The sequence below is a fragment of the Mytilus edulis genome, chromosome 2 (genome assembly GCF_963676685.1).
Source record: "Mytilus edulis chromosome 2, xbMytEdul2.2, whole genome shotgun sequence".
In the NCBI taxonomy this organism is placed as follows: domain Eukaryota; kingdom Metazoa; phylum Mollusca; class Bivalvia; order Mytilida; family Mytilidae; genus Mytilus; species Mytilus edulis.
The window spans coordinates 16,014,988-16,037,858 of NC_092345.1; the positions used below are offsets into that span (position 1 = coordinate 16,014,988).

Here is a 22,871-nt window from a genome sequence, read left to right on the forward strand (position 1 = left end):
AGTATTTCTGATTACAAGATTTGGAATCTTAAAATGCAAGACGTGAAGGTTTCTGTTTATGATGATTGATTTTGATGATTCTGATGTAATAATTTTGCTTTCTAGTTTTTCTTCCAAAACATCCTTTTGACTTTGATGTGTTGTGATTAATTCTGCAGAGACTTGAGACTTGTTGTAGAAACCCCCTTCAAACCATAAACTTCAGTTTGTAACAGACATTGTGTCATCTGTGTCATCCCTGTATACCTGAGATCTCTTTCTTTAAATAATTAAACATTTTTTAAGGTTAATTCACTAGAAATGCTATTTTATACTGTGCTATTTTTTATAAAGACAGGATTAGTTGAAGCCTGATGAAACTGGAGCGCTGGTTATTTTTTATATAGACAGGAAGTTGAAGCCTGATGACACTGGAGCATTGGTTATTTTTTATATAGACAGGAAGTTGAAGCCTGATGACACTGGAGCGCTTGTTCTTCATGCATGATTGGGTTACTTTCAAAAAGTTAGGGTAAACAGTTTAATTTGTAAACTCTGATTTTTTGAACACATTTCTTCTGTGTATTACAATAGTTTTTGCATTTCAGAGACTGAATAAAGAAAAATCATGATGTCATTTCCTTATGGATGCATAGTAAAAAATGTGTAACATCTAAAGATTTATATAGGATTTTACGATTATCTGCTTCTGTATAAAATCTTTTAGCTTAATATTGTTTTTTGAAAACAATTAATTCTATGAGTATAAACATTTACGCTTATTTGGAAACATATTTGCAATCTGTGAATACAGATTTGTTGAGATATAAGGTATACAGCAAAAAGTAGCTGTTTTCTATAAAAGAAATGCTGGAAAATATTTCAACAGTGGTTGGTAGACATTTTGATATAAGTTCAACTGACAGACATGACTGATGGCAGAGCAAGATGGATGAGGTTTGAATTTCAAAGGAAACATTTCCGGATATAACCATATTTCAAGGATAAAAAGTTACCATATTTAAACAATTATGGGTGCTTGTGTAAACACAATAATTTAGTTACATTTAAATGTTATTGACATATTCCCACATGGAATAAATATACTGACATTGACTAATAAAAGTCTAGTTGGTCCCTACTGCTGCTTGTAAGCAGAGAACAATAGATTTAGTAAGGTATATTTAACACTAATGATTCAATAGATACATTCATGATATATATACTTTATTTCATAACACTTTGATGCCTTGTTTAAGGATATCACATTCCCTGTCTTGTCAGTTTTCTGGTAGCTTGTGATTTCAAGCTGGGTTCAACTTGATACTTAAAAACTGAAAATTGCATTCAAATCAACCGAGGCTGACACCTTTTGAGTTAGTGTATTCATTGTAACTAGGAGTTTAGTCTGAGACTTGATGTGTAGGTCTAGTGCGAAGAATGATATACTTATCTCTCTACTAAGTGGTTATCCTGAGTATGCATGTAATATTTGCTGCTGGATGCTATGCAGTCTTCAATCATTGCATAGATAGTTCTGTTGTTTATTCTTTAGTTTTCTATGTTGTGTCGTGTGTGCTGTTGTTTGTTTGTTTTTTTCATTTTTAGCCATGGCGTTGTCAGTTTGTTTTAGATTTATGAGTTTGACTGTCCCTTTGGTATCTTTCGTCCCTCTTCTGTAAGATTTTCAAATTGCATACTCAGTTTCCCAGAAAATAAGTATTTATATAAGAAAGGTTACATGGTATGAGACTAATTTCCACCAAAGTATCTGAATCAGATAAAAAAATCAAATCAACACTTTATCAATTTTATGCATCAGAAGCGCTATCCTTGATTTACCTTCATCAGGAACACTCAAAGCCAAATATTTGAAAGCCATGGATGTATTAGAACTAAAACAGCTGAAGAGCTACATGTATATACCGTAGTACCAAAAAGGACATCAAAATAATAGCCAAAATCCATCTAATATCAAATTTGTAGGAGTTTATAGTTGAAACCTGTATTATCACACATTTCTAAATTAGAAATTTTCCATAAAATCAATATATATAGACATCAAGTATACAAACATATCATCACAGTAGTTCATTGGTTTTGACAGTTCTTACTTTTAATCCAGCATAGAGGTTGAAGATTATTGCACAAACATGTTGAAAGCAAAGAAAACTGTTACTACAAATGTAACAGTAACAGATCTCTTATGAACCGACCATGCAAGGGCTGTATAGCCAGTCAAGGTCGTTAAAAACTTCCATTTGTTGTCTCTTATGAAAATGATGACAATATGATATTCTATAGTATTGTGAGATCTTTTAAAGGATAATGATCATCAGGTTAATGAAGTGTATGTGGATTGTGTAAACTACTAATATTTCTGATTGCTTTACCGTTTTTGATTACATCCAGTTCCACAACTGATTCTTCTGTATTCAATCATTAACTTCAAGAAGAATTTAATTGACACTGTTTCATGTGCTTGTGAACAAATGACATAAATTCATTTAATATTTCTTAAATGACATACAAATTCTTATTGACTGATGAACAATCTGTCAAATTGAAGGATCCTACTTATGAAAGAGAGGACAGCAAATGAAACAAGTCAGCACACACATAGCTTATTCATTCATCAACATGTTTGGGGAAAAAATCGAGACAATTTGTTATAATCTATATTATGCTTTCAAAACACAATGGCCTCTTGGCTATGTCATGTGATTTTTACCACATGATTATAAAGTACTTAGATGTCTGTTATTTTATAACTCATTATTTCTAATCCTTCTCAGCTGTGGTGATGATTGTTTTTGGAGACAGACACAACTGCTGATTTTACTCTTGAAGCAAACATGGAACTGTTTTCTGCTCTTTGTTTGGGTTGTTGTCTCTTTGACACATTCCCCATTTCCATTCTCAAATTTATCATATATTTATTGCAACAAGACTTATATATGCTTACACAAGTTATTTTATGAACTTCATAACATAATCTCTTATTTGTCATGATTTTCAGAAGCGATCCTACAAAGAATATTAATCTCTAAGTTCATAACAAAATATGTATATAGTTGTAAATTTCTGTGTCATTAATTGTCTCCTGTGAATAGTTGTTTCATTGGCAATCACACCCCATCTTCTTTTTTATATATACACCCATTACTTATATGGAGACCAACTTTTCTGAAAAATTGTATCCATTTCTTCAAAGAAGTTCATTTTTGTGATAAAATGTTTACGTCTGGTTTGAGCTTCTTTTTTTTCTGAATTTTTAGCAGCAAACTTTTCTTTAAAAATCCTAGAACAATAGTGTCTGATTCTGGGATGTTTCTTGGTTATTTTCTTGAATTATTCCTTTTTGTTTATCTTTATTTTTATCTTTATTGAGTAAAGGAAGATGTGGGGTAAACAGAGATTAGACAGCAACCCAAGCCAGTTTTTTTTATCAATTGACATCTTAGACTAAAAGATTAAAATAGGGGAACAAGTGTTGTACCATATGAGAAAACTCTAAATGAATTTGTACTGGACATGCAGTGAGAGGATGACTTGATAACAGTACTCTTTGTTCTTGTTCTGTTGGGACCTTGGTTGTCAAGGTGTCTAAGTAGTTACTACTGTAATCACCAAGCCAATCAACACTGAGGTTGTGAGTTCGAACCCCGTTCATGCGGGTGCACTTTACTCTAATCTTAATTGACTAGGATTGTCAGTTTTCCTATTGGAGGTTGGTGGTTTTTCCAGGCACACAGCCTCCTCCACCAATAAAAACTGGCTGCCACGAAATAACCCTAAAAGTCGAGTTTAAATCACATAAAATCAAAATCTTTTTCTGTTTCTATTTTAAAATTTCTTGGTCTGGTATTTACCCAAGGATTTCATATGCGCCATTAGTTTCTTAATCATCTGTTATACAACTTCTTTTAGCATTGTCATCAAATAATATGCTTGGACATTCAGTGAGGTTTTTGTTATTGAACTGCAGCTCAATATAGGCAAATTTTAGCATGTGGGAAAAATGCCCAAATAGCAGATTAAAGTTTGGACAAGCTCTAGCTTGTTTAGTTCTGATTGGTTTGATCTATGCCTCACCCAGCTAATGGTTGCTGGGGAAGGTAATATTTGTTTACTAATAAGATTTAAGAGAGAACTTTATGGATATTATGACCTCATCAAGACAAGAAAGAAAGTAGAAATAAAGATTTGACAAGATATTGAAAAGAGAACATATATCCAGAGTGTAAAAGCTGTAACCAATTAAACTAGTAAAGTTTTCTCCCCTGTGATCTGAATAGCTGATATAACAGAACAGAAAAAAGACAGCTGGACCAGTCTTCAGATTAGATATAAATTGTAGGCAGTCAAGAACAGTTTGGAAGAAGAATTTAGTTTTGAAGACATTTCAAAGATAACTGGAAGTATCATTTTTATGATCATTTAATATATGAAATACCATTTCTAGAGTAAAAAAGATAACAGTTTACAAGAAAAAGAACCTGGTTGGTATGTGTTTACTATAAATTCAGTAAAGGTTATTTGTATATATTATAGAACATATATCTTACAAATGTCAGCATGTGTTAGATTTGTGAATTATTTTCGCTTTTAAAATGTTGAAACTTGTAAATTACCAATTTAGAAGTTGTGTTGCATTGTGGGAAGGTCGTTTAGGTGTTCTGATTGACCAAAATGTCATAAAGGACTAGGCTGAGACTGTGCAACATAACTTAGGAGGACAAAAGATTACTTTTGAATTGGTCCTTAATTTCTAAGAAAAATTGTTTTTATTAGTCTGTCAATATACTAATTACTAAAACTTGCCTTATAAAAATCTTCCTTTTGACAGATTGAAACATTGTTTATCTATTATAATACATAAACATTGTTATTTAATTTAGAAGTTACTTCAGAAATCTTATTGTCTCACATACATAGCAGGGATGGGGTCGATTACTTTAAAATGTAATTGATTAAATTACAATTACTTTGCTAATAAAATGTAATCGATTACATTACAATTACACCCTATTTCATATGTAATCGATTACTTTAGATTACTTATGATTACATTGTATATATTACAATATCAAAGTTTTTTTTATAACTTTATATCCTCACAAAAAAGCTACTTTTGGTGATTTTTTGAAAAGCCTTAATTAATTCATCTTATTTAAAACAATTTATAGACAAGTACAGTGTAACATGTGTAATTTGATAAAATAGCTATAGACAAGTCCTTTCTCCATGTAAAAGATATAACTTTTATATTTTATTCTACAAATTTTAACCAACAGCCTTATTAACAAAAAACCTGAAGAAATAAGGAAAAATTAATTAAGTATAGTTTTATTGTCTGTTGGGACATAATTGACACATCCATTAATAACAGGCTATTATTTAAACTTGGAATTATTTTTAATTATGGAATTTGCTTGATTTCTTGTTATTGAAATTTTCAATAAATTCCATGTTTATTCTGTACTGAAATGTTCTGTGCTGCGCACAACACTTTCTATTACAAAGAAAATAGTATTTTTCAATAGAATGTACTGTGCCGCGCACAACACTATCTAACCAAAATACATTGTATGGAAAGTGTTATTAACCGCTCAAAAGATCATAATACCAAATATTACATGGAATTTATCAAAAATTTTAAACACAAGAAATTATGCAAATTCCATAATTAAAAATAATTCCAAGTTCAAATAATAGCCTGTTTAATGTTTTTACAGGTGTTAATCCCTTCTTTCATTTTTTTTTAACAAACACGAATACGAATATTTTATTCTCATAAACATACATAGTTACAGAGAAATTAGTATACAATTATAATATAATAATAGTGCATGCGTAAATAAATATGGAAAAAGACAGTTCATTTAATTGTGTATGTTAAACACAATTTAACTAACCAGGAGGGACTAAAAAAGTTACAAACTAAAATATAATGGTACTCATCACCTATTTCATTTGAGTTACATATAATGCATGTTCTTACGTCTCTTTGAATTTTATGCCATCTGCCCGATTCAATTGGCAAACGATGACAGCCACATCTGAATTTACATATATAGTACATAAGATATGTGGGTAATAACGATAAATAACGTTCAAAACAGAATTCATTCTTAAATATTCTATAACAAATTGTTTGGTCGTCTGACATTTTTAATTCAAGTAAAACAATTTGTTATAGAATATTTTAATTGGTCTTTTAATCTAAGTTCTACACAGTTTTCTATCCATTCTGTTGAAAAATGAGACTGGGATCTCCATACATTTGATAGACCACAGTTATCAAAAATGCTTTTAACAAATTTCAACCATTTGCTTTCAAAGCCATAATTCTCAAAATATACAAACAGCAATTTGTAAAGAATTGAGGAGATTTTTTCCTCTTCACCATTTACTAATCTACACCAAAATTTTATCATTCGCATCTTAACTGTTAGCGAGATCGGAAATCGTCCGAGTTCTCCATAAATAATGCTATTTGGCGTTGTCTGCTTTAGGTTTAATATGAGCTTGCAAAAACGCAAGTGTACTTTTTCTAAAACATCTAAATTTTCAAAACCCCAGATCTCTGAACTGTAAAGTAATACTGGTAAAATGGCTTTATCGAACATATCTAATTGACATTCAATTGATAAATTATGTCTTCGACATTTTTTTAATAAACTATACATTGCTTTTGTTCCCTGGTCTCTTAAATATTTTCTTGTGGTTAAAAAAGATCCACTTCTTGCAAAAAATACACCAAGATACTTGTAGTCTTTGACAATTTCTATTTCTTTATTACAAAAATAAAATTTTTCTTTTTCTGAAATTCTTCCTCTAGAAAATATAAGAATTTTTGTTTTTTCAATATTAACTTTCAGTTTCCAATTTTCACAATAATTTGAAAACGTATCCAACATAAACTGTAAATCCTTGCTTGATTCTGATAACAAAATAGTATCGTCTGCATATAAAAACAATAGAATTTTAAGATAGATCGTTAACTATAGTTGAGCATTGGGTATTAAAATTTTATTGTCTTAATAACAATATCAATAAAGTTAAAAGTGGTTGATTGTCATTATTTGTTTGAAAATTTTTAATACTTGATCTAATTAATAATTACTAGAATTTATTGTCAGGTGAAAGCACAAAACAGCGTTGTAACTTAGGAAGATATATACATTTCTCTTTAAATTAAGAAACAGTTTATTGTAATAAAGGGTATTTTGAATTCATGAAACTTCTGACGTCACCTTTTGTTTGTAATATTATGCCATTATGTTTATGCTGTACATGTACTTGTTTATACTGATGAGCAGTAAGGCTCAAAGTTGATAAAGAATAAAAAAAACTAGAAAGCACATATTATACACGAATTTATGGAAAACAAAATTTATTCAATTTGTCAATAAATGAAATCTGGTTTTTACTTCCATTTTGAATAAAGTGGGCTCAAATACATGTATTTATGTCGACCATCAAAGTCAAATTGGAACTAAATGTTTTCTGCATTTAATTTCAATGTAGTTATGTAAAAATATTGGATAAACTTATATGAAATTGGAGTTAATATCAGAAGTTTTCAAACAAGGAAAAAAATGCTTTCAAGGGATATTCTTGTATCATATTAAAGAGCTCAATCTTACAACAAAATATTGGAGAGGCAATTTCCTTTAGTTATCTGTTAACAAAGTAAAACATTTGGTTATATAAATTTTTTATATATAGAAAAGAAGATGTGAGATGATTGCCAATAAGACAACTGACCATAAGAGACCAAAATGACACAGATACTTAGATGATACAATTTATCACATTAAACAAGTTCCCATAGTTGTGAATACTAGTTTTATAATTTTCGGTCAAGCTTTACATTTTCTTATTTTCATCTTGTCTATCAAAAACTATTTTCATATATATATACAAGATTTGTAATCAGCAAGTAATTATATGAATGTAATCTTAAAGTAATCTAAAAGTAATCATGATTACACCTGTTTTTATACGACCGCAAAATTTGAAAATTTTTTCGTCGTATATTGCTATCACGTTGTCGTCGTCGTCCGAATACTTTTAGTTTTCGCACTCTAACTTTAGTAAAAGTGAATAAAAATCTATGAAATTTTAACACAAGGTTTATGACCACAAAAGGAAGGTTGGGATTGATTTTGGGAGTTTTGGTCCCAACATTTTAGGAATTAGGGGCCAAAAAGGGCCCAAATAAGCATTTTCTTGGTTTTCGCACTATAACTTTAGTTTAAGTTAATAGAAATCTATGAAATTTTGACACAAGGTTTATGACCACAAAAGAAAGGTTGGGATTGATTTTGGGAGTTTTGGTTCCAACAGTTTAGGAATTAGGGGCCAAAAAAGGGCCCAAATAAGCATTATTCTTGGTTTTCGCACAATTACTTTAGTTTAAGTAAATAGAAATCAATGAAATTTAAACACAATGTTCATGACCACAAAAGGAAGGTTGGGATTGATTTTTGGAGTTGAGGTCACAACAGTTTATGAATTAAGGGCCAAAAAGGGGCCCAAATAAGCATTATTTTTGGTTTTTGCACCATAACTTTAGTATAAGTAAATAGAAATCTATGAAATTTAAGCACAAGGTTTATGAAAGGTTGGGTTTGATTTTGGGAGTTTTGGTCCTAACAGTTTAGGAATAAGGGGCCCAAAGGGTCCAAAATTGAACTTTGTTATCTTTCTTTGTATAGAATAGTAGTTGATAATATATGTTGGAAATTTGCCAGACATGACTATGATGTAATTTTCTATTTTTATTTGCCAATAACTTTATGTAAATAACTTCATTGGAAATTTGCCAATATAAAATGTTGCTGATGAAGCTTTTTTTCCTTATCTTATTTAAAATGTTTTTAGATAATGTATGTTGGACATTTGCCAGACATGACTATGATGTCATTTTCTATTTTTATTTGCCAATAACTTTATGTAAATAACTTCATTGGTAATTTGCCAATATAAAATGTTGCTGATGAAGTTTTTTTTATTGTTTTATACAATAAACAATGTATATTCACTTTTACTACCAACCAATCTTTACCATTCAGTGATAACAAGCACTTTATTTTACATTTTAATATTTTATGATGTATTTAAAAGAGTAGTTATTGTTGCAAACTCCATTAGAAATTTGAATTGATATCAGTTTTGGAAAAAGGGAAACGGGGATGTGAAAAAAAAGGGGGGGGGGGTTTAAATTTTTCTCATTTCAGATTTCATAAATAAAAAGAAAATTTCTTCAAACGTTTTTTTGAGAGGATTAATATTCAACAGCATAGTGAATTGCTCAAAGACAAAAAAAAACTTTTTAAGTTCATTAGACCACATTCATTCTGTGTCAGAAACCTATGCTGTGTCAACTATTTAATTTTAGATTTAAAAAGTTTGAAGAAGAAATCTTTAATTGATTTGTAAAATCTTGACATTTGTTTTGTGTAAAAAAAAACCATGTAATGTCAAAAATTTGATCACAATCCAAATTCAGAGCTGTATCACGCTTGAATGTTTTGTCCATACTTGCCCCAACTGTTCAGGGTTCGACCTCTGCGGTCGTATAAAGCTGTGCCCTGCAGAGCACCTGGTTTGCAATGTAATCGATTACATTACGATTACTTGTAATCAGAAATGGCATGATTACTGATTACATAGGATTACACTGCAAAATGTAATCGATTACAGCTGATTACGATTACCCCATGCCTGATACATAGATACTTATTACAAATATATGAATGATAAAACAAATGTTTTAATACATAATAGTTCCCTCTGCACATCAGTACAAAATCACACTGAGAACTCAGCAGTTTTAAAGATCTAGAAGAGGGGGGAAGGGGAAATTAAAAGCCATGGACATACTGCCTTTAATTATACATTTTTATGCCCCACCTACGATAGTAGAGGGGCATTATGTTTTCTGGTCTGTGCATCCGTTCATCCGTCCGTCCGTTCGTTCGTCCGTCTGTCCCGCTTCAGGTTAAAGTTTTTGGTCGAGGTAGTTTTTGATGAAGTTGAAGTCCAATCGACTTCAAACTTGGTACACATGTTCCCTATGATATGATCTTTCTAATTTTAATGCCAAATTAGAGATTTTACCCCAATTTCACGGTCCACTGAACATAGAAAATGATAGTGCGAGTGGGGCATTCATGTACTGAGGACACATTCTTGTTTATATAGTTTTATAGGGCTTAAAATACTCATGACACTTGCCCCTTTAAAAAATCTCATTCATAGAATTTTTTAATTTGAAATAAAAAAAAAGAATTAAAATGTATGTTCTCAGTCCCACCTATAACAAGCAATATTAAAAACATTTATAGTATGTTAAATGTTTTATTACAGTACGTATGGAACTTGCAGTATACCAGTAGACTTGTAGAGTAGAGGATATACAAAAAAGAAATTGGACAATGTTTTGGCGGGCATTCTTATATCAACAAAATACAGACATTGAAAGGGTGAGGGAAAAATACCTACAAAAAAATCTTGCATAGGAAGGTATGATTTAATTGCTATTTATAACCAGATTTTTATTTGCCAAGCCAACAAGACAAGACAAGAGCAGTAATTACTTGCCCTTACAGAGCACCTAAGTTTATCGCAAGATTTTTTAGGTTTCCTTCATTTTTGTTGAGCCTGTCGCAGAAAGCTTGACATAGGGATAGTGATCTGGCGGCGGAGGCAGTGGTGTTAGCTAACTTCTTAAAAGCTTTATATTTTAAAAGGTTGAAGACCAGGATGCTTCATACTTTGTATATGAATGCCTCATGTTACAAAGTTTCCGTCAGTCACATGTCCAATGCCCTTAACCTCATTTTTATGGTTCAGTGACTACTTGAAAAAAAAGTTCAGATTTTTTGTAATGTTAAATTCTCTCTTATTATAAGTAATAGGATAGCTATATTTGGTAAGTGCGTACCTTGCAAGGTCCTCATGCCTGTCAGAGAGTTTTCACTTGACCTAGACCTCATTTCGTGGATCAGTGAACAAGGTTAAGTTTTGGTGGTCAAGTCCATATCTCAGATATTACAAGCAATAGTTATAGTATATTCGGTGTATGGAAGGACTGTAAGGTGTACATATCCAACTGGCAGGTGTCATCTGACCTTGACCTCATTTTCATGGTTCAGTGGTTATAGTTAAAAAAATTTGTTTCGGTCTGTTTTTCTTATACTGTATGCAATATAATTGTAAGGTGTACATGTCTAGCTGGCAGGTGTCATCTGACCTTGACCTCATTTTCATGGTTCAATGGTCAAAGTTAAGTTTTTTAGTTTTGATCTTTTTTTCTAATACTATATGCCATAGGTCAACTATATTTGGTGTATGAAAATATTTTATGATCTTTATGTCAGTAGTTAGATATAGGAAGATGTGGTGTGAGTGCCAATGAGACAACTCTCCATACAAATTTATGTCAGTAGTGCAGGTTTTATTTGACCTTGACCTCATTTTAATGCTTCATTGCTCAGTGTTATGTTTGTGTGTTTTGGTCTGTTTTTCTTAAACTATAAGCAATAGGTCAACTATATTTGTTGTATGGAAGAATTATTAGCTGTACATTCCTGCATGGAATGGTTCATCTGACCTTGACCTCATTTTCATGGTTCATTGGTCAATGTTTAGCTTTTGTGGTTAATGTTAGGTTTATGTGACAGTTGTAATAAAGTTTATATTTAGGACTGTAAAGATTGTTGCCAATCTTTAATTTAAAACAATATCTTTGGTTTCTGGATATTAAATAATGACTAAACAACTTTTAAAAGTATCAGAGATTATTATTATCAAAAATAATAAATACAGGTAAATGAAATACAATATGTTAAAACGTTTGAATGTCTTTTTCGTGTATGCGTTATTACCTCTTGTATTCTTTCAAGCTTGGTTCAAATTCGTTTCGTTATAAGAAAAATCCGGTTTTTATAACACTTAGCACGCCTTATCCATGCGTGTAAGAATATAGTCCGTTGCCGGTCAAGGTTAAATCATGTAAATAACTGTCAGTACGTACATGCATATGAATTATAAAGAAAGCAAGCATAATTTCATACGTCTCTACACCAATTCAACAATATAAAGCATGTAAATACAAGTAACTAAAGAAATGAAGGATTCATAACAAGCTAGAAAACAAAGATGTTATTCGAACGCCACATGTTGGCGGAATTTCGTAACGTTAAATCGGCAACTGTCAAATTTGCTGGGAACGACGTTACGTTTACCAAAAGGTACTGCCGCGATATTTAACGTTCACAACAAGGACTATCAAGATAGTATCAATGATTAGTAAAGAAGGCAAGACATTTTAGCGTGTGCACTCTTCTTACCATCATTTATCAATTACAAAACAATTTAAAACTGATAATTTGTACCATGATTTGTCTGAATCAATATGTGACCTTATTATTGCCCTAGTACTTACTTACTAAACCATCAGCATTGATTTTCCAATTACCTTTTTTAGCTCACCTTGCCCAAAGGGCCAAGTGAGCTTTTCTCATCACTTTGCGTCCGGTGTCCGGCGTCGTCCGGCGTTAGCTTTTACAAAAATCTTCTCCTCTGAAACTACTGGGCCAAATCAAACCAAACTTGGCCACAATCATCATTGGGGTATCTAGTTTACAAAATGTGTGGCATGACCCGGTCAACCAACCAAGATGGCCGCCACGGCTAAAAATAGAACATAGGGGTAAAATGCAGTTTTTGTCTTATAACTCAAAAACCAAAGCATTTAGAGCAAATCTGACATGGGGTAAAAATGTTTATCAGGTCAAGATCTATCTGCCCTGAAATTTTCAGATGAATCGGTCAATCGGTTGTTGGGTTGCTGCCCCTGAATTGGTAATTTTGAGGAAATTTTGCTGTTTTTGGTTATTATCTTGAATATTATTATAGATAGAGATAAACTGTACACAGCAATAATGTTCAGCAAAGTAAGATCTACAAATAAGTCAACATGACCAAAATGGTCAGTTGACCCGTTTAGGAGTTATTGCCCTTTATAGTCAATTTTTAACCATTTTTCGTAAATAGTAATCTTTTACAAAAATCTTCTCCTCTGAAACTACTGGGCCAAATTAATCCAAACTTGGCCACAATCATCTTTGGGGTATCTAGTTTAAAAATGTGTGGCGTGACCTGGTCAACCAACCAAGATGGCCGCCACTGCTAAAAATAGAACATAGGGGTAAAATGCAGTTTTTGGCTTATAACTCAAAAACTAAAGCATTTTGAGGAAAATGACATGGGATAAAAATGTTTATTAGGTCAAGATCTATCTGCCCTGAAATTTTCAGATGAATCAGTCAATCGGTTGTTGGGTTGCTGCCCCTGAATTGGTAATTTTGAGGAAATTTTGCTGTTTTTGGTTATTATCTTGAATATTATTATAGATAGAGATAAACTGTACACAGCAATAATGTTCAGCAAAGTAAGATCTACAAATAAGTCAACATGACCAAAATGGTCAGTTGACCCGTTTAGGAGTTATTGCCCTTTATAGTCAATTTTTAACCATTTTTCGTAAATTAAAGTAATCTTTTACAAAAATCTTCTCCTCTGAAACTACTGGGCCAAATTAATCCAAACTTGGCCACAATCATCTTTGGGGTATCTAGTTTAAAAAATGTGTGGGGTGACCTGGTCAACCAACCAAGATGGCCGCCACAGCTAAAAATAGAACATAGGGGTAAAATGCAGTTTTTGGCTTATAACTCAAAAACCAAAGCATTTTGAGGAAATCTGACATGGGATAAAAATGTTTATTAGGTCAAGATCTATCTGCCCTGAAATTTTCAGATGAATCAGTCAATCGGTTGTTTGGTTGCTGCCCCTGAATTGGTAATTTTGAGGAAATTTTGCTGTTTTTGGTTATTATCTTGAATATTATTATAGATAGAGATAAACTGTGACAGCAATAATGTTCATCACAGTAAGATCTACAAATAAGTCAACATGACCAAAGTGGTCAGTTGACCCGTGTAGGAGTTATTGCCCTTTATACTCAATTTTTAACCATTTTTTGTAAATTAAAGTAATCTTTTACAAAAATCTTCTCCTCTGAAACTACTGGGCCAAATTAATCCAAACTTGGCCACAATCATCTTTGGGGTATTTAGTTTAAAAAATGTGTGGCGTGACCTGGTCAACCAACTAAGATGGCCGCCACTGCTAAAAATAGAACATAGGGGTAAAATGCAGTTTTTGGCTTATAACTCAAAAACCAAAGCATTTTGAGGAAATATGACATGGGTAAAAATGTTTATCAGGTCAAGATCTATCTGCCCTGAAATTTTCAGTTGAATCAGTCAACCCGTTGTTGGGTTGCTGCCCCTGAATTGGTAATTTTGAGGAAATTTTGCTGTTTTTGGTTATTATCTTGAATATTATTATAGATAGAGATAAACTGTAAACAGCAATAATGTTCAGCAAAGTAAGATCAACAATAAGTCAACATGACCAAAATGGTCAGTTGACCCGTTTAGGAGTTATTGCCCTTTATAGTCAATTTTTAACCATTTTTCGTAAATTAAAGTAATCTTTTACAAAAATCTTCTCCTCTGAAACTACTGGGCCAAACTAATCCAAACTTGTCCACAATCATCTTTGGGGTATCTAGTTTAAAAAAAATGTGTGGCATGACTTGGTCAACCAACTAAGATGGCAGCCACGGCTAAAAATAGAACATAGGGGTAAAATGCAGTTTTTGGCTTATAACTATGAAACCAAAGCATTTAGAGCAAATCTGACAAGAAGTTAAATTGTTAATCAAGTCAATATCTACCTGCCCTGAATTTTTCAGATGAATTGGACAACTGGTTGTTGGGTTGCTGCCCTCCAAATGGTAATTTTTAAAGAAATTTTGCCGTTTTTGGTTATCTTGAATACTATTATAGATAGCGATAAACTGTAAACAGCAATAATGTTCAACAAAGTAAGATCTAGAATTAAGTCAACATGACCTAAATGGTCAATTGACCCCTTAAGGAGTTATTGCCCTTTATAGTCAATTTTTAACAATTTTCATTAATTTGGTAAATTTATGTAAATTTTTACCAAATATAGTTCTCTGTTACTAATGGGCAAAGTTCAATATAGATAATATTGTAAGAAGCAAAATCGTTCAGTAAAGTAAGAACTTCAAACACATCACCATCACCAAAATACAATTTTGTCATGAATCCATTTGTGTCCTTTGTTTAATATGCACATAGACCAAGGTGAGCGACACAGGCTCTTTAGAGCCTCTAGTTTCTTCTTCTTGCTGAAATCAAACCAATGAAGTTCATTTCAATAAAATTTCCTCAAGTGTACAAATTCAACTGCAAGCTTGTAGGAAGGAAAATACATTTTTAATGGCACATTTTAGTTAAAAAAAATGCTGAAATGATTGTTTTCTTTCAGAAAAAAAGTTTCTTGTGTGGTTAAGAAGCATAGAAAAGTATCGCCATACTTGGGATGTATTCTTTGAAGATATCACAGTTTTGGATCTCAAGCATGTTGATGGTAACAACAATCACCCGCTACAGTAGTTAAAACCTAAAATGATTCAAATGAAGGTTTGTATGACATATATATTTCTGAATTTGTTCATGAATTTGTTCATTTTCATTTAATTGTCAAATGCATGTCATATTTTCCACTTGATTCTGAGTATCCATTAATGTTATTCTTAAATGTAAAAAGTCCAGTTTACCATTTTGTTATTCCCCAGCTGTCCATGAACATATGGTTTATGTAGATCATGATTGCATTGGGCTTGCAATAAAATGAATGTTCAGGATGAAAATATTGGTTGGTCACAGTGACCTACATTATTTAGGTCACTGTGACCAACCAATATTTTCATTCTGAACAGGCTTTATATGTAAATGCTTATCTTAATATCTATGTCAAGTCTTTTATTTCAATGCATGTGCATTTACAGGTGTCGATCTGATGCCATTTTGAATAAAAGTTTTTACGACAGCCATGCATTTCGTCTACAAAAGTCTCATTGATGATTCTTAAATCTGAAAAGTTAAAAACACGAAATAAAATATGAATTTGAAGAGCATTGAGGACCAGCCATACATAGGTTTTGCCAAATACAGCTAAAATAATCTATTTCTGGGATAGAAAATCCTTAGCATTTAGAAAAAAGTTTGTATCACAGTAAATTTGAAATTATGAAAAAATCAGTGTAAATTCATGTGAACAGATAATTTCTGACTAATGGGTTGGTGATATCCTAAATATAAATTTCAGTTTTCTTTCTATGATTTATGAGCAGAGGGGTAGTTTAAAGTGAAAGGGACATAAGCATAGTTTCTTGTCTTAAAAAGAAAAACTTGATCCTGCTACACTTCTCTATATTGGGCAAGCTAGGTCACAGTTTTTCATATTGTTAACATTAGTAAAATTCTTGTAATAACATAAAATCCATGTGTATGATTACCGGTATAATAAATGGGTATGCATACAGTTCTGTAGTTATTCATTTTATTTTTAATTTTTTTCAGAAATAACAATGGAATGATGGTTGAAACAGTGGAATCTTATACTCTACAGAGTAATCTGACAAGACAGTTAAAAACTAAAGTTACAACAAAAACATATCATGAACAGTTAATTAGAGTCAGAGTTTTATAAAATAGTAATATTCTATTACTAAACTTGATAAAAGTTAAGTTTAGGTGTTCTGTATGAAGGAAAAATTGACAGAGCCTGTTGCTGATGAATATATGAGAACTTTTTTCTCTTGTTTAGAAGTATTTACAAAAACAGGAGGCTTGAACAAATAAATGATGTTAATTATCTAAAAGTTTTGATTCACCCTTGCCCAATACATGGATCTTATTTTCAAGCTTTTTTCACATTTCAGGATTAATGTGAGACAAATTATTTCTCATTTCCAGATTAACATTTATTGTAAATAAAAGATTTTTTGGCTGGAATTTCAGATAATATTGATTTTATTAATGCCATGTGTGTAGAAGGCATTTCTTTGTTTAAGTATATCAACATGAGGTCAAGGACTACATCATGTTCAATGCATGATCATCTAATTACATTATCTGATTGGTCAGTTCTTAAAATCGGTAATTAATATCAAATTTCTACATGTGCTTGGACATGCGGTCATTCGCCTTTGTTTTGGGATAAAGAAAAGATCGTTTTGAATTTATCTGAAAAACCGAATAAACTGTAGAAAGGCATTCATCGAAGAATCCACAGATTAGAAGGTAAAAGCGAACCTTAACTATTATTTTATATATTTTTAATAACTTAATTTTTAATTTATTATTATTTATTTTTGAATTGTTTGTTGCTTTTGAACCATGGTCCGGCGTGCCTTAATTTTTGGTAATTCTTATATTCGTCGTTTAGAAACTTTTACTCATGAAAACTGTGATCGAGGTTGGTTAAATTTAGGTTTAGACGGAACCGACATCCAGGTGGAATTTTTTGGTTTGGGGGGAGGGACTCTTCGCCCCGGTAATAAATGTGTTCAAAAGCAACAATATATGCATATAATTGAAGAATATATGCCACATTCGGTTTTTCTTCAGGTTGGAGGCAACGATTTGTCCTCTGAAAATGAGCCCGTGAAAATAGCAAGAGATATCAGTGTTTTTGCCGATTACATAATAAATTGCTATCATGTTAACCACGTGGTTATTGGTCAACTTCTCCCGAGGTATTCCGAAAGACCGGAAGCTTATTATAACAACAAGGTTTACATTGTAAACAAAGAACTTAGTCATTTAGTAAAAGAAAGAGACAATGCGACTTTCTGGCATCATAGGGGGTTGTGGAAGAACACCCCAGATTTGTTATTAAAAGATAAAGTTCATCTTAATGATGAAGGTATGGAAATATACGCTAGAAGTGTCCGTGCTGCTGTTGGTAGCCTTTCACGAACATGTAATGTCGAGCAAACATGCGTTGCAAATTACCGTTTATGATTGTTATAAACTTATTGTCCCTATTTGGACATATGAAGAAAAGAAGCATACACTATAATTATGTAGTTATCTATGAATTATTTGCATATTATTACTCCATCACCTTTTGTAACGATTTATAATCTAAATTATCTCTGAGTGGTTGTGCTTAGTATGCACGTGGTTGTGCTTATATGCACATGGTTGTGCTTATACGCACATGGTTGTGACACTGGTGACATGAAAGATGTCTTATTTGTAAATAATTATGGTTGGTTACATCATTTATATCAGAGTTATATAATATAATATGTCTCTTTTTATATTTAAATATTGATTATCCATAATCATGGTTTATATACTTTTATTTTAGTATATTATTAGGTTAATTATTTAATCAGAGAATAAATCCTGTCTTTCCCTATAATGGTTGTGTCACAATAGGGATCGATTTTGGTACTATTAAAGAATTTTATTCATATTGGTTGGTTTTATAAAATTGGTTTTGGAGTAATAATTAGCATACATGTATCATAGTCAAACTTAACTTTTAACATGAGTACATTTTGCTAGATATATCATCATATCAACTATGTTAATTTTATTGACAAGCATTTTGGTTTAAAAATTATACTTATTTACATTTGTAGTAACATTCTTAAAGTTCTGTGATATACAGGATTTCTATTTTTATTTATTTTGTTTTTGTTTTATGTTTTTATAGCAAAATGCCAAAGCAGAAGAGCCGAACAAGAAGAAAGGCTGCTCCTCAAAGCATTGAAGAAGATGTTCCAAATTTAGTGGAGGAACAAAGTGAGATACCACCACTATACAGGCCACCAGTGCGGAGACGCAAGACCAGACGAGCTGTTCCTGAAACAATTACTGAACAGCCGTCTGTTCCAACAGCAAATGACATTGCTGATGCTTTATTCCGAAAGTTTGAAAGTTCCGGCGTGCAACTGGTAAAAGACAATACAGCAGTTCCAATTAATGACTTAACTGGTATGTTGTCGTCATCATCCACACAACCAGAAAATTCATCAAATAATGACTCTCAGGGACAAATGTTAGCTGTCTTCCAACCGCCATTGTCTTCAGATCCTAATATTAACACGTCTTCTGATGGTGAGCTGTTAAACTCTAACTCGTATGCCGAGAATCCTTATGCTTGTGACATAATGAGACATTCTATACCTTTAGATTACCATGTCAGCAATAAGGTTAAATCTGATGTTTGGTGTGATAACTATGTAAATTTTGCTTTATTATTACCTTCTAACATTGATGATACATGTAATGAATCAACATTATTTGAGAATTTGAATATAACAATTTCAAATAGGAAGTCTAACAAAGAGCTTTTGTCCGTTCACCAATGGACAAATGCTTTTGACATATTTATGTCTATATATCTTGAAAAGAATTTGAGGTCGGCTAGAGCATTGATTAAATATGGTTTTAATGTACGGTCATTATGCAAGTCCTTGGGTTTCCAAGCCGCTAAAGTATATGATGAGAAATTTAGAAAGATAAGAAAAATTTTAGGGTTACAATGGGATCAAATCAATGATGAACTTTGGCGATCTGCTGCTTTATATGAAAGACAATCTGATTTTTCAGGTCAAAATAAGAAGTCGTATGCTAAAACCTCAAACTCAGCCCCAAATTCTTTTCAAAGGAGGGCCCAGCATCAGTATCAATTCCCAAATGGCTATTGCTGGGCCTTCTGTAAATCAGGGGAATGCACAGCAAAGTTTTGTAAACTCAAACACCAATGTGTACACTGCAGCAAGAAACACTGTACCCTTACATGTCCAGAGCAAAAAGGAAAACAGGCAAACTTTATCAAAACTTCCAACACCAATAAAGGTTGAAAATTTGGAACATTTTTTAGTAGGTTATGAAACCCAGTTGAAAGATAAATTGATTCATGGTTTTTCTTTTGGATTTTCAATTAATTCTTGTTTTTCTACATCTCTTAATAAGAAGATTTTCCCTCCAAATCATAAAAGTGCAAGGGAAAATTATCATGTTGTGCAATCGAAACTGAATAAAGAGATTGAAGCAGGCAGAGTTAAGGGTCCATTTGCAAAGCCCCCTTTCCCTCTTTTTGTATGCTCCCCTTTGGGTTTAGTTCCAAAAAAGGAACCCAATTCTTATCGATTAATACATGATTTGTCGTATCCTAAGGGTGACTCTGTAAACTCTGGTATTTCCCCAGAATTTTCGGCAGTACAATACCAAAACATTGAAACAGTCATAGATTTAGTCCAATCTTATGAATCAAACTGTCTAATGTCCAAAACCGATATTGAGCATGCATTTCGCTTAATTCCAATAGCTAAAAAAGATCATCATCTGTTAGGTTTTCATTGGGACAAACAGTTTTATTATGATGTATCCCTCCCCATGGGGGCTTCGTCCTCGTGTCAGCTATTTGAGGCTTTTTCTACAGCCCTCCACTGGATTTTAAATGCTAAATTTCAAATATATGGCGTATCACACCTGTTAGATGATTTTTTCTTTGTCGGAAAAGCTGGCTCAAATGAATGTTATAGTGCATTACAAACTTTTCTTTGTCTTGCTGATAAATTGGGGGTACCCATCAAATCAGAAAAAACACAACTCCCTACTACTTGCATTACTATCTACGGTATTGAAATTGATTCTACTCAGATGGTAGCTCGATTACCTATGGAGAAAATAGAAAAAATTTTGCAATTATTAAGTAAATACAAATGTAAACGCAGTATCTCACTCAGAGAATTGCAATCCTTATTGGGTCTTTTAAATTTTGCATGTGGAGTTATCATACCTGGGAGAGCCTTTTTACGTAGGCTTTTTGATCTGACTATAGGTCATACATCTCCTCATTATAGAATCAATCTGAATTCTGATGCAAGATTAGATCTTAAGTTATGGTACAGTTTTATTGAAAATTACAATAGTAAATCTTGTTTTTTATTCAAAGAATGGGTTTCATCAGATTTTTTAAAACTGTTTTCTGATGCTGCAGGTACTTATGGTGGTTTTGCTGCAGTTTTTGGCAGCAAATGGTTTTCAGGGAAATGGCCACCGGAGTTTATTGATTTACACATTACAGTGAAAGAACTTTTCCCGATTGTGTTAGCTATTGATATATGGGGCCCTCTATTAGCAAATCATAAAATACTGTTTTTAACAGATAATTCAGCTGTTGCTGAAATTATAAATAAGACATCATCTCGGGAAAAGAATATTATGAGACTGATCCGAAGATTAGTGTTAGCTGCATTAAAGTACAATATCTATTTTAGAGCCAAACATATTCCTGGGAAAACAAACGTTATTTGTGACTTGTTGTCTCGTTTTTCATTTCAGGAAGCTCATCAGATTGCTCCTTGGTTAAGTCCAACTCCTGTGGCCATTCCACCTCAATTTTTGCATCTATGACTGATAAGCTTGTTAGTGCATCATTATCTGCTGCTACTCAGTCATCATATAATAGAATGCTAAGTGTGTATTCAAATTTTTGTCAGAAATATTTTCCAGGAGTTAATGTACTTCCATCTACTCATGTCATGGTTGCTAATTTTATTTCACATTTATTTATAAAAAATTATCAACCATCTACAATTGCGTCTTACATATCAGCCATCAGTTTTATGCATAAAATTAAGTTCTTACATGATCCAACAGACACATTTTTTATTAAAAAAATGTTAAAAGGTACAAAACAGTTGAGACATTCTGTTGATACACGGCTGCCAATAACCTATGACATTCTTACAATTGGTTAAGGCTTTATCAAAAGTAATAGTAGGCATTTATAATCAAGTTTTGTTAAAAGCTATGATGTCTACAGCTTATTTTTGTTTCTTAAGGATTGGAGAAATTGCAGTTAAAACTGAGTCTGAAATCTATAGAGTAATTCAAAGGGAAGATATAAAGTTTGAAAGCGTAAATGGTCATGTGAGCAATATGACAATTACTATGAAGTTCTACAAACATAGTAATCTACAAAGTAAGACATTATCAATAGCTAGACGTCCTGAAAATTATTTATGTCCTGTTAAAGCTATTGAGGAATATCTAAGGTTACAAAATTGTCCACATGGTCCTTTATTTCGATTTAAATGTGGAAAACCTGTTTCGGGTTTTTATTTCAATTCTTCACTAAAAAGTTTGCTTAATTTCGTAGGATTAGACACTAATTTTTATAAAGGCCACAGTTTCCGAATTGGAGCTGCGACATCTGCAGCTGCCAGAGGTGTGCCGTTAGCCTTGATCCAAAGCATGGGTAGATGGAAGTCGAACGCTTTTCAACATTATATTCGACTTGATAATTTTCACACTTAGATTTAATATAATCTCAGTCGCTTATTAAGTACTTTGGTAGAGGTCAACATGGCTTGCTTTACCTTATTGTGATTTTTTGTATTTACTTTTAGAGAGGTCAACATGGTTTGCTCTGCAAATTTAAGTTTTTTTTTTTTTTTTTTATTTCAGTCATTTACTATATGTAATGGTATTTATTGGGTTGGTAGAGGTCAACATGGCTTGCTTTACCTTTCCTTACAAGTTTAATTATCAATGATTATTTTGTATACTTATATATCATTTCTTTTTTGTTTTGTTTTGTTTATAATATGCGTTATTATTTTTGTAGAGGTCAACATGGTTTGCTCTACACTTTTACTGAAATGCTAAAGTTAAAAAGAGTATATTTTATTCAATTTTGGGTGTTTTTTATTGAGGTCAACATGGCTTGCTCAATTTTCTAATTCTGGAGTTCCTAAGTTGAATACAGAGTCCTCGGTTGGGGATCCCTCTTGGGATTTGTGGCACTTTTTCAACCCCACCTTTGCTTATTAAAGTCATTGTCATTTATGCAGTACTATTATAATTGTTAAGATGTAAGTTGCATTTAAATTAATTTCTGAATAA

General features: G+C 32.1%; 2 protein-coding genes and 1 pseudogene across 3 annotated transcripts in view; all 3 read left to right on the plus strand.

The window, feature by feature from the left end:
- Nucleotides 1-15,575, plus strand: part of LOC139511568 (uncharacterized) — a 33,013-nt gene extending 17,438 nt beyond the window's left edge. Inside the window, exons 7-8 of one of the 2 annotated variants that reach the window (XR_011662046.1) lie at nucleotides 10,360-10,515; nucleotides 15,421-15,575. The gene's annotated coding sequence lies outside the window, so the exon portion shown is untranslated. The remainder of the gene's footprint in view (nucleotides 1-10,359; nucleotides 10,516-15,420) is intronic. The other variant, XR_011662047.1, reaches the window with a different exon arrangement.
- A 1,389-nt stretch (nucleotides 15,576-16,964) lies between these two features.
- LOC139510738 (uncharacterized) lies at nucleotides 16,965-19,819 on the plus strand. Its single transcript, XM_071297264.1, has 2 exons — nucleotides 16,965-17,240; nucleotides 18,667-19,819. Exon 2 carries the CDS (start codon nucleotides 18,671-18,673, stop codon nucleotides 19,817-19,819), a length of 1,149 nt encoding a protein of 382 aa, XP_071153365.1. The 5' UTR covers nucleotides 16,965-17,240; nucleotides 18,667-18,670.
- Nucleotides 19,324-22,867, plus strand: LOC139511569 (integrase/recombinase xerD homolog; annotated as a pseudogene).
- Nucleotides 22,868-22,871: the final 4 nt, after the last annotated feature.